Genomic DNA, 13,706 nt, shown 5'->3' with positions numbered 1-13,706 from the left:
GAATATGTGACATGTATACACAACAAACAAAAATGTTTATCCCTCTTAAAAAGTATATTCCATTATAATTGAAAAAGGTTTAAATACTGGACAAGGTGTGTTGTGAATCTTAATGAAATGCAGTGAAATCAGACAGTAGTAATTCAGTAGCAGTACAGCTGTAACTTAGGTGTCCATAGATCATGGTGTCTCAGTATTTTGCCTCATTCTAGATTTAAACTGGTCTTCTTCATAACACTTTCAGTGCCAAATCAAGGCTTAGGACACCTGAGCTATTGCACCTCCTGGTCTGGTGCCATGTTGTCATCCATCCATTCAGAAGGGATGACAGAGCTGAATGAACTTAGATTGGATATAAGGAAGAAGTTTTTAGTGTAAGGGTGGTGAGGCACTGGAATGGGTTGCCCAGGGAGGTTGTGAATGCTCCATCCCTGGCGGTGTTCAAGGCCAGGCTGGACGCAGCCTTGGGTGATATGGTTTAGTGTGAGGTGTCCCTGCCCATGGCAGGGGGTTGGAACTTGATGATCTTAAGGTCCTTTCCAACCCTAACTATTCTATGATTCTAAGTCTTTGTACTTGTTTGGTTTTCTGCGATCTAACATTCACCGAATGATCAACCACATCTTCTTGGGCTCTAGCCAAGTAAGGTTCTCAAGCTCAGGCAGGGAATCCAGTGTTTTTATCTGAGCATGGCTGTAGGTCAGTATATGCTTAGCAACCTTAAAAAGGAAAAAAGGGGGAGGTACGAATAGGTAAGCTAATTTTAAATCTCTCTTTAGGACTGATTTATAAGTGACTTTATGTTTTAAAATAAAGTAGTTGAATGATTCTCAGGATATTTGAAAATCAAGCTGTATCTAAGTTTCATCAGGGACTGTAGTGATAGAACAAGGGTGAATGGGTTCAAACTTAAACAGGGGAGATCTAGGTTAGATATAAAGAAGAAATCCTTTACTGTGAGGGTGGTGAGGCACTGGCACAGGGTGCCCAGAGAAGATGTGGCTGCCCCATCCCTGGCAGTGTTCAAGGCCAGGTTCGACGGGGCTTGGAGCAACCTGGTCTAGTGGAAGGTGTCCCTGCCTGTGGCAGGGGGTTGGAACAGGATGATCTTAAGGTCTTTTTCAACCCAAACCAGTCTATGATTCTGAAACAAGGTGAAAAGTTAGTGGTGTTTAAAAAAACAGGTGCCATGAGACTGGAGGAGAGCTAACATTTGCTACTGGATTTATTATTGTTATATCTGTCAGGGACTATTAATTCCTTTTCCTTAACAATTGAAAAAGTGCTTCTTTTGAAGCAGGCACCTAAAATTTGGGAAGAGGTCACACTTCTCTGTCCTCTGGGGAATCAAATAGGTAGTTATACCCATTATAATCCCCATGCAATGAAGGGCTGAGGGAGTGCTGTGTTACCCACCATCCTTCTGACTTACTGTAATTTCTTTAAGTGTGTGGTAATGTCTTAATATTGGTTTAGGGTGGCTGTGTATAATATATCCATGTTTCAGCTATATTAAAATTGCAATAGACATTAATTTGCCTATTATTCAAGTGGCAGACATGCATAGTATTATATATGCGTACATTCTTTCTGCTTCCAGCTGTCAGATAGACACACATACTGCATACTTTGGGTTGTCTGTCAAGAGTATCTGTCTTCTCTCATCTTTACCTATTTCTCCTTTTCATACTGGTTTCATGGGTGGGAATATCATAGGCAAGTTATTTTTACAAAGAGACAAATTCTTTTATGACGCTACTGAAAGAAAGAAAACTAGAAATTAAAAGCTTTATACAGGCTTAGATAAACTCCTGCAATAATAACAAGGGAACTTTGCCTGTCTAGAATGTCATCCCCACAGCTGGTAATTTCTGTCCTCCTTGTTCCTTTGGGAAAGCCACATGTCAGATACTCAAGATATGTAGATATCCCAGGGCCATGTGTCTTGGATACTCTGTATTGCAAATATGCAGTGGCATGCATAGATTCAAATGGTCTAATTAACCCAACAATAAATAGTTTGTCTAGGGGCCATTTTGAGCAGAGGGCAACACTAATGAAGAAGATAAAAAGCCAATGTCAGTTCTGTGCCACTGCCACAACGTGAAACCCACAGCTTCTGAAAACTTACACAAGGAGGTTTGACCCTGAAAACTATGCAGTAAAGATGCTTGAGAGCTTAAGTCCCTCTTTGAACATGGAAAGTGTCAAAGATGGACACAAACCATGGGGTTTTTTCCTCCGCTTTTTTTGCGGAGACAATGACATGCACTTGATTCTAAAGAGAGAATGATTCACTGATGTTTTTCTCAATTAAAACACTACTGCATAGAACCTTAGCGACAAATTGGTAACAGTATGTTTTATAAGTAAGGAAGAAGCTAGGCAATGTGTATTGAAAGCTATAATAATTATCTTCAATCTTCAGCAGCATGTATTTGAGGTGAGGGAAGGAGGCTGAGGTGTTGTGCTCTCACAGTGGCAGCAGTCTGGCACGTGCTGAAAGGGGTGGAAAGTCAAACTCGGTCTGAGTGAGGCTCATCAGGAAGGTGTTGCTGGAAGCATGACAACTTGCATGGCCATCTCCTGAGCTTCTCTCATTCATGCCATGTCTCTGTAGCTTGTCACCAGCCTGGTACATGGGCATGCAGGTGAGGTGCCAGGAGGCTACCTTGGCCGTCTCCCTTTTATCTGCAGCTGGGAGACTTCGTTTCCATGTGTTTATTTCAGCTGGAGGAAAGGAATGCTTTTGTTTCTGGAGTGAAAAATTCCTCCTCTGTGTAGGTAAGTACTGTGCATTTATCCAGGGTGTTTATCACACCTCTTAAAACTGCCAGCAACCCTCAATATCGTAGAGATACTTCTGAGTTTATTTTCCTGTTAGAGTAATCGAGCCCTTCAGGTCTTGCTGAATAAACCTGAAAAGAAACAGGCATTATTAGCAGTTACTTTTACCACCTCCCGTGTTCCTGTTACTGCTAGCTATGATGCTTGTTGGCTTGCCTTTAAATGCAAGCTTTCTTAGAGGAAAAAAAGAGAGTGGAATTCATCTCACAAAATTTCATTTATCTAAAAGTTCAGCCGACTCTAGCTTAGTTATCCCAGCTCCTGCTACAGTCCATAGAGACTGATGAGTGGCTCTAAAATAGCTCCGTTCATACTGAAGAGGGAAGTGCCTTTTCTTCCTTAAGTGAGGACAGAATTGCCAGATCAGCCTTGACTCCCATTTGACATCCCACCCACATGCCTCCTCAGTGCTCTCTCAGAGACGCTGTGGTGAAATCTGTCTGATAAGAGCCTGCTGGGCAATAGTTGCAGTTCAGCATTTGCTGCAAGTCCATAGCTGTAGCACAGATATATTTAGAAGGAGCCATGATTAAAATCCCTTGCCAGCTCAAATCCCAGGAGCACACATGGGTAAAATAATCTCAAGATTCACATCTCTTGTATTTGCTTAACCCACCCTGGATGCAAACAGACTAAATCCCGTCTGCAAAAGGCTTTCAGCCTACAGCAGATTTTCTTGCAGCAGGATCTGGTAGCACAGCTCTTTGTTCTCCACCAGGCAGGCTGCATGCAAGTGTAGGATCTCAGGCCACAAGAGTCTTCTGAGCTTGATACACTGCCAAAAAGAGCCTGTGCCGATAAGGAAACAGGTAGTGGAAAGAAAAAGTAACTGTACTGTAGAGGTTTAAAACCAGGGGAGGGAAGTACTTTTCCCTAGAAAATATAACTAAACAAGAGGCTTACTGCAAGAGCCCAGTAGTGTACCTGTGTTCCAAAAGGCTCTGACAAGCCCACAGAAGCTGGTGACCAGCAGCAACTCTTGGGCATTGAGGCTTGGCCAAGAAACCTTTCAGTTGGATGGATTTTGAGGGATAGGGGCATCCCTTGTCCTGCTGTTAGTGCCTTTCCTAAGTACTCAGTATCGCCTTGCCTCTAGGGTTGCACACTTGCCTGAAACTCCAGACATCATTGCTTTGGTGTTGACCCAGTATAACCTCATATGTAAATATTCAGGGTAACCAGAAAAGACACATGTTTTAGTGGCTTGTTGCACCATGTTGGATAATAGAATCATAGAATCACGTCGATTGGAAAAGACCTTCAAGATCACCAAGTCCAACCATTCCCCAGCACTGCCAAGGCCGCCACTAATCCATGTCACTGAGGGCCTCCTCTGCACAGTTTGTGAACACTTCCAGGGACAACCTTTGGAACATGGCCACACACACAGGATGCATGTGCTTCCACATGTGCAGCCCAGAGTGGATGTCAGGTCACCCTCTCCAGAGCACCCCTCCTGCCTTGGGTGCAGCACGCAGCAAGCTTCCTAACATGGAAGTTTTAAGCCTAAACAATAGAGGAGCTAGCAGTCAAACGGCTTGGATGTCAGCTGCATTACATTTAATATTCCAGGGTCTGCGAGGGTGATGTGTGGCACCTGGAATCACTTTCCCAGCAGGTGCGTGCCACTTGCTCCTGTTCTCTCCTTGCTATTTTATCACCAGGCGGAAGGGAATACTGCAGCAGGCTCAAGTGCTCCAGCATGGAGATGCTGACTCCTGTTAATGCTGCAGCATACACACAGGCTTCACTTACATGTCCTGCCACTCATACAGACTATTTAGTCTTCTTTGCCCTTCAGCCCTAAGTGTCTCTTGCCTTTTGCAAAGTTGAACTTGAATTCAGGGGTGTCTTAAGGTTTGCACAGATCTGTTCTTCCTGGGATTTCTCACTAGCAGAGCCATGTTCCAAAACTTTCTTTTACAGGAGAAGGATTTTTGTTCTCTCAAAAAGCTGTTTCTTTTCCCTGAGAGAAGAAATGAGCTGTCTGCTCTATATCCCAGTCTAAAACCAGTCTAAGGAAGGCCATTTTTTACTCTCACCCAAAGCCAGCTATTTTAAGGATTGGGTCAAATCCTATATAGCTACCTGCTTTCACAGTTGTGATGGTGTGTCTGTTCTATCAACTAATCCCATCTCGGGAGACTTCAAAGACGTTTGCATCTGTGCCTTGAGTAGTTAATTAAGCTGAAGAAGATGGAAATTAGTAAAGGAATTATCAGCTAACAGGGAGGTAGCAATACATTGTTTTGAAGGATACACTCCTGGGCAGCAGGGAGGTCCCAGTTGTGGTTCTCAAAGGCGGGCCTAGACCGCAGCCTGGTTAACAGCTCCATTAAATACCAGCACGTATGATAAGAAGTGTTTTCATGAGATTAACTGATGACACAGTGCTGGAAAAGTTGTCATTGTTGAAGAGGATAGTGGATAACCGCAATGACCAAAGCAACAGAAATAGGGTGACATTCAGTATTCCAGTGAGACATACAGCTGGGGACTAATTGGTTAGAAATAGCAAAGGGGAGAATTGAGGATGTACCAGTTGGTGGCATAAAGTCTGAAATGCTGATGTGATGCACTCCTAGAAAAGGTAAGCACAGTCCTTGCAGTATTCACAGTGTTATTTCCAGTGAAGAAAAGGAGATGTTCTTTGTAGTTCTGACAACCCAAGGTAGTTAATCCCACCAGAAAAGGTGACGATACGAGTTAGTGGAAGGATCAAGAGGACTGGAAAGTCTGTCTGGTGTGAAGGGGGAAAAGAACCTTTACATGTGTAGGGAGGCTGAGAAAATATGGAATATTGTGTATAAATGCCTTGGAGAGTGAACACCACAAAAGAAAATCAACTATTGAAACTATAGGACCACATTGGCAAAGACCAAGTGGATAAAGAAATGAACTTAAACCAGAAATTAGGGAAAGGAGTCTACCCATCCAGTAGGAGTGAGGGCAGAAATATCGAATTTCTCTTGTGCTGGGCACTGAGCATGTTTAGGAGTACAAAACTGATGATTGCTTGGCAGAGCTGGCATTTGTCTCATTGACCCAAAGCATCTCTTCAGTCCTGTGTTCTCACACCCAGGACACTGTGCAGAAGAGAAATCAATGAAGTGGTTCTTTGGAGAGACTCCTAAAAGCTTTGAAGTTGTATCACTTATAAGCATCCTAATTCTTGCATCCTGGCACATTCATTCATATTGTTCATTCTTTGGCTTCTAGGTAGAAGCTAATTTTACATCTCTTTGTTTGGGCTTTTTTTACAGTCTTAAGTTTGTCATGATGCCTCTTAGGTTGCAGCCACCAAAGAGGAGCAATGGGAGGGATGTTGCAGATGAAAGTAAATCAAAATGCAGTGGGTAGGGACTGCATTCTCCGGGGTGGATTGGGACTGAAGAAGCAGCTACACAACAGCAGCTGTTTCACAGGTGTGTGAAACTGAGGAGAAAGGTAACCCCTAGGAAAATGGGGGGCTATTTTCATGTGGAACCTGTCATTTGGTCTCACCCTAGTTATTTCCTTTGGCAGCACCCAGCTAAGGTACAACAAGAGCATATCACTGCTCTTGTATTGATACCAGCTCTTCAGCACAGCCATGGGTAGTACTTGAATTAATAATGAGTAATAACAATTTTATAAATAAAATATCACTGTACTTACCGAAGTGAATAAAATAGGCATGAATGCATTAGATTTGGATTTTAATGGCTTAAATCTGCTGCTGAATTATTCTCTTCTAATAGTAGCTTGACTGCAAAGACAGCATTAAAACCAACTGGAGAAGCAGATTTGTATTGGGATGTGCAGCAGTGTGTTCTGTGGGAATTCAGCCCAGGAAAATACTGTGCCTCAGACCAACAGGGCTAAGAGGGAGCTCTGCTGCAGTAGACGTCACAATCCAATTTCTTTCCCTGCTTTTACTGGTGTTCAGGACAACACAGAGCCAGCTTTTTTTTCTCTTCTGTTCTTAGTCCAGTCTTCTTGAAACACGATAGCAGTGTTAGTAGCGAACGAACATGCTTCACTCGGCCTCCCTCTAGAGCTGCAGAGACTGGCACATGGCTCTGGCCCTGCGTGAATTCCACCGCAGGCTCATGTGCTTGCTCAAAAGTGAGAAATTACACATGGAATTTGATTCTTCTTCCTCCTCAGATTTTTGCCCCCACCTCCAGCTGTCCTTGCAGTTTATGGCTACACTGCAGAGGCCTTGGACCACAGACCTAGCTCACGGTGCAAAGCAGGAGAGTCTTCGTTTTGCCCCTTTGCTGAAAAACTTAGGTAGCTTTTGCTTGAGAGCAGTGTTTCTGTAGCTGCACAGTGCTGCCGCACTGCATGGTTGCAGCATAAGTTATTAGCAGTTCCTTCAGGGACTACTCTAGGCTTCCCAGAAGCATAAGCAAAATTGAACCGTGCTGTCTTGGGGTGGAGCAATCTGCTCTTGTATTAAGAAAGGAAGAAGCAGGAGAGAGCTTGGAGCTGGAATGTGGAGGTAGGGCAGAGCCCCCGGTGTTGCTCCTGTGCTCAAAGGGAAAGCAAAGCATTTGAAATATCATCTGCCATGGGCTTCCTTCCTCCTGGAGCCCTGCACACTGATTCGTTTCCCCTCCTCCAAGGACTGACTTCCAGATGTAGGTAGAGGTGGTTGCCCAGGGTATTCACCAAATCAAATCATCCAATGTTAAACCTGCCTTTAGGAACAGATTTCTTCTTAAAATCTGAGTTTGGAATTAATGGCATCATCTGATGTATTTTCCTTCCTCATTTCCACTGAAATGGTACTACTCTTGCCAGTTGTGCTTTTTGTGACTTTTTGTACTGCAGATTTCTGCTTAAGGCTTTAATAATAGACTGAAAGTAATTCAGTCACCTTTTTCCAATTCTCACATTCTTTTCTAGTATGCCTCTAAAATTTAATGGGTTTCGAAGAAAGGCTTATCAGTTGCATGCCCAAAGAGCATTTGGATGTTCTTCCTTCTGTGACCTCTTCATTCCCTCCTGCATCCATTCTTATTCCATCATTGTATTAGTTGAAGAAACCCTGGTGTGTTCCAGATGTTGAGTGATCAAATGGTATCAAAGAGCTTGGGTAAAGGACTTGGTGCTGGGGGGCAGCAAGGAAGTGGGAACCCAGAACTTTCCATCTTCAGAGAGAAACTGCCAGTGCCTACCTTGCTATTCACAGCTTCCCAGTTTGAATCCAGAGCTGTGAAAATGTAGAAACTGTGAAAATATGAGCTGTGAACACTGGGAAGCTGTGAAGTGGGGAAATGGGTGGGGATTTACAATCTCTCTTGAGTTCAAAGGTTATAGATTTTGGTTGCAAACTTTCTCTGAGAAGAAAGCTTTTGTCACTGCAGCAGCAAAAGAAACAGCGGCCAAGGTTAGAAAATTATCTTGGCTGTAAAAACATTTCATTTCTTTGCTCATAACTTTCAGGCATTTTTCTATTTGAGGCAGAAGTTTTTCAGGCCTGGCCTCTGCCAAAAGCCAAATTTTGTTTGGGCAAAGCTGGGTGTCTTGTTTCAGAGCCTGGAAATGAAAGGCAATAATAATGATAAAACCCCAAAAAAGACTCTCATTTATTTTCTTTATTCTTTCAAATACAGCAGGGTGAAAGGTGATGTTTCATATAGGAATAGCCTTGATTTGAGAAGCTTTGCCTTTCATTGGCCCAGGGAAAATGGAGCTTGGTTCATCTGAATTACTGGCGCTGGGAGCTCCTATGCTGAGCTCTGGAGTGTTGGGAGCCTTTTGGCAGCCACAGTGAGGAAGGAGTCGCCTGTTCAATGGCTCTCTGAGAAACCCTTTTGACAGAGGGGAAGCCCACCATGGATTTAGCAGGTGACTTGCAGGAAGGTATCTCTGGCTGGTGTGCCTCCATTGCACAGTTTCTGAGGCTGGCAGAAACTCAAAACATTTGTGCGTTTTCAGCATGACTCCAGAAAATACATAACCATTTCTTGTGACTCGAGGTGGAAACCAATGCACCATTCCAGAGGGAAGCTGGCCCTCTGCAGAGTCACCTCAGCTGTTTGTGTACCTGGTCCCAGGGACAGGAGTGCAGCAGCTCTCCTGGACCAAGAAGAGCTTTATAGCTCCAGCGCTGGCTCCTCATAAGCCCTTTCCCGCCATTCCTACCATTCCCAAATCTAATGAAGCTACCTGATATGGTGCATGAACTCAGACATAAGTTAAACCTGTTGCTGCTGGAGAACTTGGTGTCAGCATTGCTTGGGGGCCTTGGGGATGTGTCCAGGATGCAACCTGGATGAATCTGTCTCCATCTGCTCATGCCCTGCTGGAGCTAATCTCTCTAATCATCCTTTGGGAGTCAGGGCAGACCCAGCAGTGGTAGACCAAGTCAGAGTTAATGAATCCAGATGGACCCACTTCTCACAGAAATACTGGGACAGCTTTATTATTAAAGGTTTCCAACCACTCACGTTACCCATGGGTCCCCTATCCACCATGGCTACAGATAGTGGGATGTTTCCCCTAGAATAAATAATTGCTAATACTTAAAATCAAGAAGGAGAGATGCCTGAACTGTGCTTCAGCAAGTTGTTTTAACCCAAGGCCCTGCATGTCCTTAATGTGTGTCAATGTCTAAAATCATAATCTGTGTCTAAATGCATTAAAAGGTTGGATATTAGTAGGCAGGGAGTGTTGAAAAGAAGATGTGGGTTTAACTGCAGAAATCTGTGCCAACTGTACAAGCAGCGCTGGGTAGAACCAGTGCAGTTAGCACAAGCTTCTGTGCATTCCACTTGACAAACCCCACTTCTTGGTGCTTTCTGATGCTGCAAAATGGGCATTTAAACTCCCTGCCAGGTCAGCCATTCCTCTCAAACACATTTACTTAACTGCTAATTAATTTTCCCTAGATAATGTGGATTATCTTTTTTTCCCCCTCAGTGTGTGAAATCTAGAAGAGTTTTCTTATAACCAGCCGCAGACAGGTTGACTGTAATTGGTGTTCTCTCATTTAGGTGAGAAGTAACAGTTCGTCAGCTCTTAATTAGCCTGGACTTTTTCGAGAGCAGTTTCCAATTTTTCTGACAGGGAGATATACATCTTGTTTCTCCTGTAGCAGTACAAAGAAAGTCATTTTACCTTGAATTGATAAACAGGGCTGTGTTTGTTGGTGTTTCCTTCTTCATGCTGGTGAATTCCAAGTTGCGTGTTGTACCTGAATCGTTGAGCAATTTTTCACTTAGCATCACTTGTCGCAGAGAAAAGAACACTGATTATACAAGAGAGGGAGTTTGAGCTCAGTTTAATTAAGTTGTGAATGGGTAACCAGCAGCACTTGAAGTGATGCATTAAGATGCACAGCAGCTTTTAGGTATCTCAGCAGCAGTGGAGAAACTTTGTATGTTGTGTCTGTTGTAGGTGAATGCTATTTCTGATCATTGTGCAGGTAGGAAGGCTGAGGCAACAGAGCAATGAGACCACCTCAAATTAGTCAGACTGGAAAAAGTGTCCTGCCAGGACAAACCATCTGCCTGTTTTGTGAACCTCTTCCGGAGATGCCGCAGGGGAAGGTGACCATGCAACAAGAAGTGGTGAGGAGCTGGGGGCTGCTCAGCCCTGACACGGGTTTGCCCCACTGCGATCTCCTTAGCCGAGGCTCACTTGTGATGCTAGGGCAGGAGAGAAATGCAGGATGAGAAGTTCCCAAATAGTAGGTTGTCCTCTGGCAGTGTCTTACCTGTTGGTGGAGCACTCAGGAGATGTTTGGACAGAAATATTTGGAGATCCAAACTGCCAACCAGGTCAGGTTGAATAAGAATAACTTTCTTCCAGAAGTACTCTTTGAAATCACAGTTTTTATTCAAGCATTTTGGATAACCTGTTTTTATTTTCTGCGAAGACCTGGTTTGCTCACAATCTTTTAAAAGAACTTAAATTTTATACTACTAAGCAATACATGATTGTGGCTGGAGGAGGCCAGGTTATTCATGTTCAGCATCGGTTTGTTAAAATACTACAAGAAGTTTCAGTACTAGCAGCCTGTGGTGCAGATGCAGAGCATGGTTTCAGTTGCTCAGTCTGATTCTGGGTTTAAGCTTCATTTGAATCTGAGAAGCCAACAAGAGATAACTAATGCAAGAAAGCTTTTATGGCCCTTGCAGTCTGTGAATATAAACATGACCCATGGAAATAAGCTTTACTAGTTCTAGTGTTTTAGACTACAATTAAAGAAGTTGTAGTCAGTGCTGTTCCCTGGAAAAATACTTTGTTTCATAAAGCTTTGTACATGCAATATGCATATTTCAGAAGCTTTCTTTTTTAGCATAGTGAAGTTAATTTATATACTCAAATACATGCTGTTTTGTTTTAATTGAATAACGGTTTCCCTCCAACTAGAGCTTATCATACATCACCAGAGAAAAGTAATAGTAGTGTAGATTTAAAGAACAGTATAATCAGGTTTGCTGCAAAAAGGCCCTAAAAAGTACAAATGTAATTGAAATGAAAATTATTATTTAAGTCATTTTTCCTCTCACTGACTCAAATGATGATTCAAGTTGCTTATGTAAATCAATAAATTGAATCAGGCTGGTCCTGCTATGAGTTCCCCACTGTGCAGTCTCAGAGAGCCTGAAAGTAGCTGGCAGTCAAGAGGAAGGAAATACCCAAAGATGCTGGTAAGGGAGGAGATGAATCCACCGTCCTTATCCTGTTGTATGTAGCAAGAGAGTTGCATTTCTGTCACATCTGCGACCACTGAAGCTAAGGTGAAAACCATCTAGTTGTTCATACCTAAACAAAAGCAGGATGCAAACCTAAATAGGGAAGTGGGATGAGAACCTTTAGCATGGCAATGTCAGCCTCAGTTCAAAAACACTTCAGTTGCAACACTGTCTTTAAATACACAATAAGACGTGCCTGCTCCCATCTGGCACAGGCTTTATGGGCTGTGCCCTCCAAGCTAGGCTGTCTGTGATGACTAGGGTTGACAGAGGCATCTCTGTGAAGGGCTGGCACCATTACTGATGGCAGCCATGCTCCATCCATCTCACCAGGGCTTTGGAAATAACACCTTGGAAAATAAGCAGTGAGGCAGGAAAGAAAGGCAGCTCATACAAGGTGCAGTGATGTCTCTAAAGGCAGCTTCAAGTTGTGTGGTGGGTCACGGTGGGTTTGGGTCAGAGGGGACAACAGCTGGTCAAAGTAAGACCATGTCTTCTGGAACTAAATGTGCTGCATGGACTCTGCCTGCAGGGACATTGTCTTACAACACTGTGCTTTGTGCTTCAGATATGTGTGTTGTATTGGAGGCCTGCTGGCTTCCCAAATTATCAGTGCCTCAGCCAGTAATAGCAAAGGAAATTTGGGGCAGGGCAGAGGGGAAAGTTCCGTTTAAAAATTTAACAAGTTGCAGTCTTCTCCAGAAGAGCCCCCACTTTTGAGTGATGGCAAGAGCAGGAGACGCTGGAGGAATTCCAACCTTTCACGCATGAATGGAAGACTTCAGGTTATCTTCTAGATGAAATCTTTATCTTACTTCATTCTGGTGTGGGTGGTCATATTGATACACTAGCCTGACTCTAGCAGATGGACAGATGTCCATTGCCTGAGCGGCATCCAGGCATCTTTGTGGGTTTACAGAATTTTTAATGATGTTTAACAAGTGTGAACTTCTGTGATAGAAGTAGCTGGTTCTTGATTTGGGGTTGAGTGTCTCATAAAGTGCTGGCTGACAACTGTAGCAAGTTATGGTGCAAATAAGCTATGCCAGTTGATGCATTCTGTGAAGAAAACCTATGAGTAATGCTATAGCACCTTATGCATTCAGAGAAGAGCCTCAATTTTAGTTCTAGGTGAGGCCACAAAAAGAGGAAAGGGGCTCAGACCATGGCTCTCTGACAATGGCACTGTGGGGTTCTTCCTTCAATGTCCTTAGCTAAGGCTCAAGACTAAGAGTGTGGGTAAGGTTGGTTGGAGGAAAAGCTCTGTTAGGGCCCTTCTCTTTTCTCAGGGCACTCAGTTGTGCTGCCAAACAGCACAGCCTGTTGAATTCCTGCTCGTCCAATTGACACATCACCATCTCCTTTTTCTTCTCTGCTCAGGTTATTTCCAGGATTTGCTGAACAAGTCTGAAAAGGCCCTTTATGATGCTTTTCCAAGCCTGCATGGAGAATTGTACACTCAAAATGTGAAGGTCTTCAAGGACTTGTACAGCGAGCTACGCCGCTATTACCGGGGCTCCAACATCAACTTGGAAGAGGCCCTCAATGAGTTCTGGACACGCTTGCTGGAGAGACTCTTCAAGCTGATGAATCCCCAGTACCATATCACAGATGAATACCTGGACTGCATGGTGAAACACGCGGAGCAGCACAAACCCTTTGGGGAAGTTCCCAGGGACCTGAAGGTGAAGGCAACCCGAGCTTTCATTGCAGCACGCTCCTACGCACAGGGCTTTCTTGTGGGCAGTGACGTGGTCAAAAAGGTGTCTCAGGTATGTTGGGTTTCTTCCTTTTCCTTCATCCTCAGATTGGCAGGAGTCAGTCAACTACTGCTGTTGGGGAGATGGGGGGTTTATTTCCCCTGATGTTTTCATTACAAAGCAAGCAGGTATTTTTTGGTTTTATAAAACAAACTCCTTGAAGGTCACCCATCGGTGGAAGGGAGCAGCAGGCTTGGACTTCTGCAGGCACTGATAGTGTGAAAGAAGTAAGGTATAACTTGCCACAAATCAGTCTTTACCTCATTTTAACCTATGCAGCAAAGTGCCAAGGAGATGTCAGTCACCCAGGTTGTAAAGCTGTTCCATTGCCTGACTAGATTCCTCACCCTTCGCTGACAGGGAGGTGGCATGGCTTTAAATCACACTGCCTAATTTTCCTCCTTGA

At 43.8% G+C, this 13,706-nt stretch overlaps 1 protein-coding gene across 1 annotated transcript in view; it reads left to right on the top strand.

The window, feature by feature from the left end:
• GPC1 (glypican 1) overlaps positions 1 to 13,706 on the top strand; it is a 200,553-nt gene that overhangs the window by 162,590 nt on the left and 24,257 nt on the right. Inside the window, exon 3 of the mRNA XM_061465412.1 lies at positions 12,921 to 13,312. Coding sequence (XP_061321396.1) covers positions 12,921 to 13,312 — 392 coding nt within the window. The remainder of the gene's footprint in view (positions 1 to 12,920; positions 13,313 to 13,706) is intronic.

Source organism: Pezoporus flaviventris, unplaced genomic scaffold, assembly GCF_033815535.1.
Source record: "Pezoporus flaviventris isolate CSIRO_AGI_PZ_B2104156 unplaced genomic scaffold, CSIRO_AGI_Pfla_v1 ptg000040l, whole genome shotgun sequence".
Taxonomy (NCBI): domain Eukaryota; kingdom Metazoa; phylum Chordata; class Aves; order Psittaciformes; family Psittacidae; genus Pezoporus; species Pezoporus flaviventris.
This window is presented reverse-complemented; position numbering and strand designations above follow the sequence as displayed.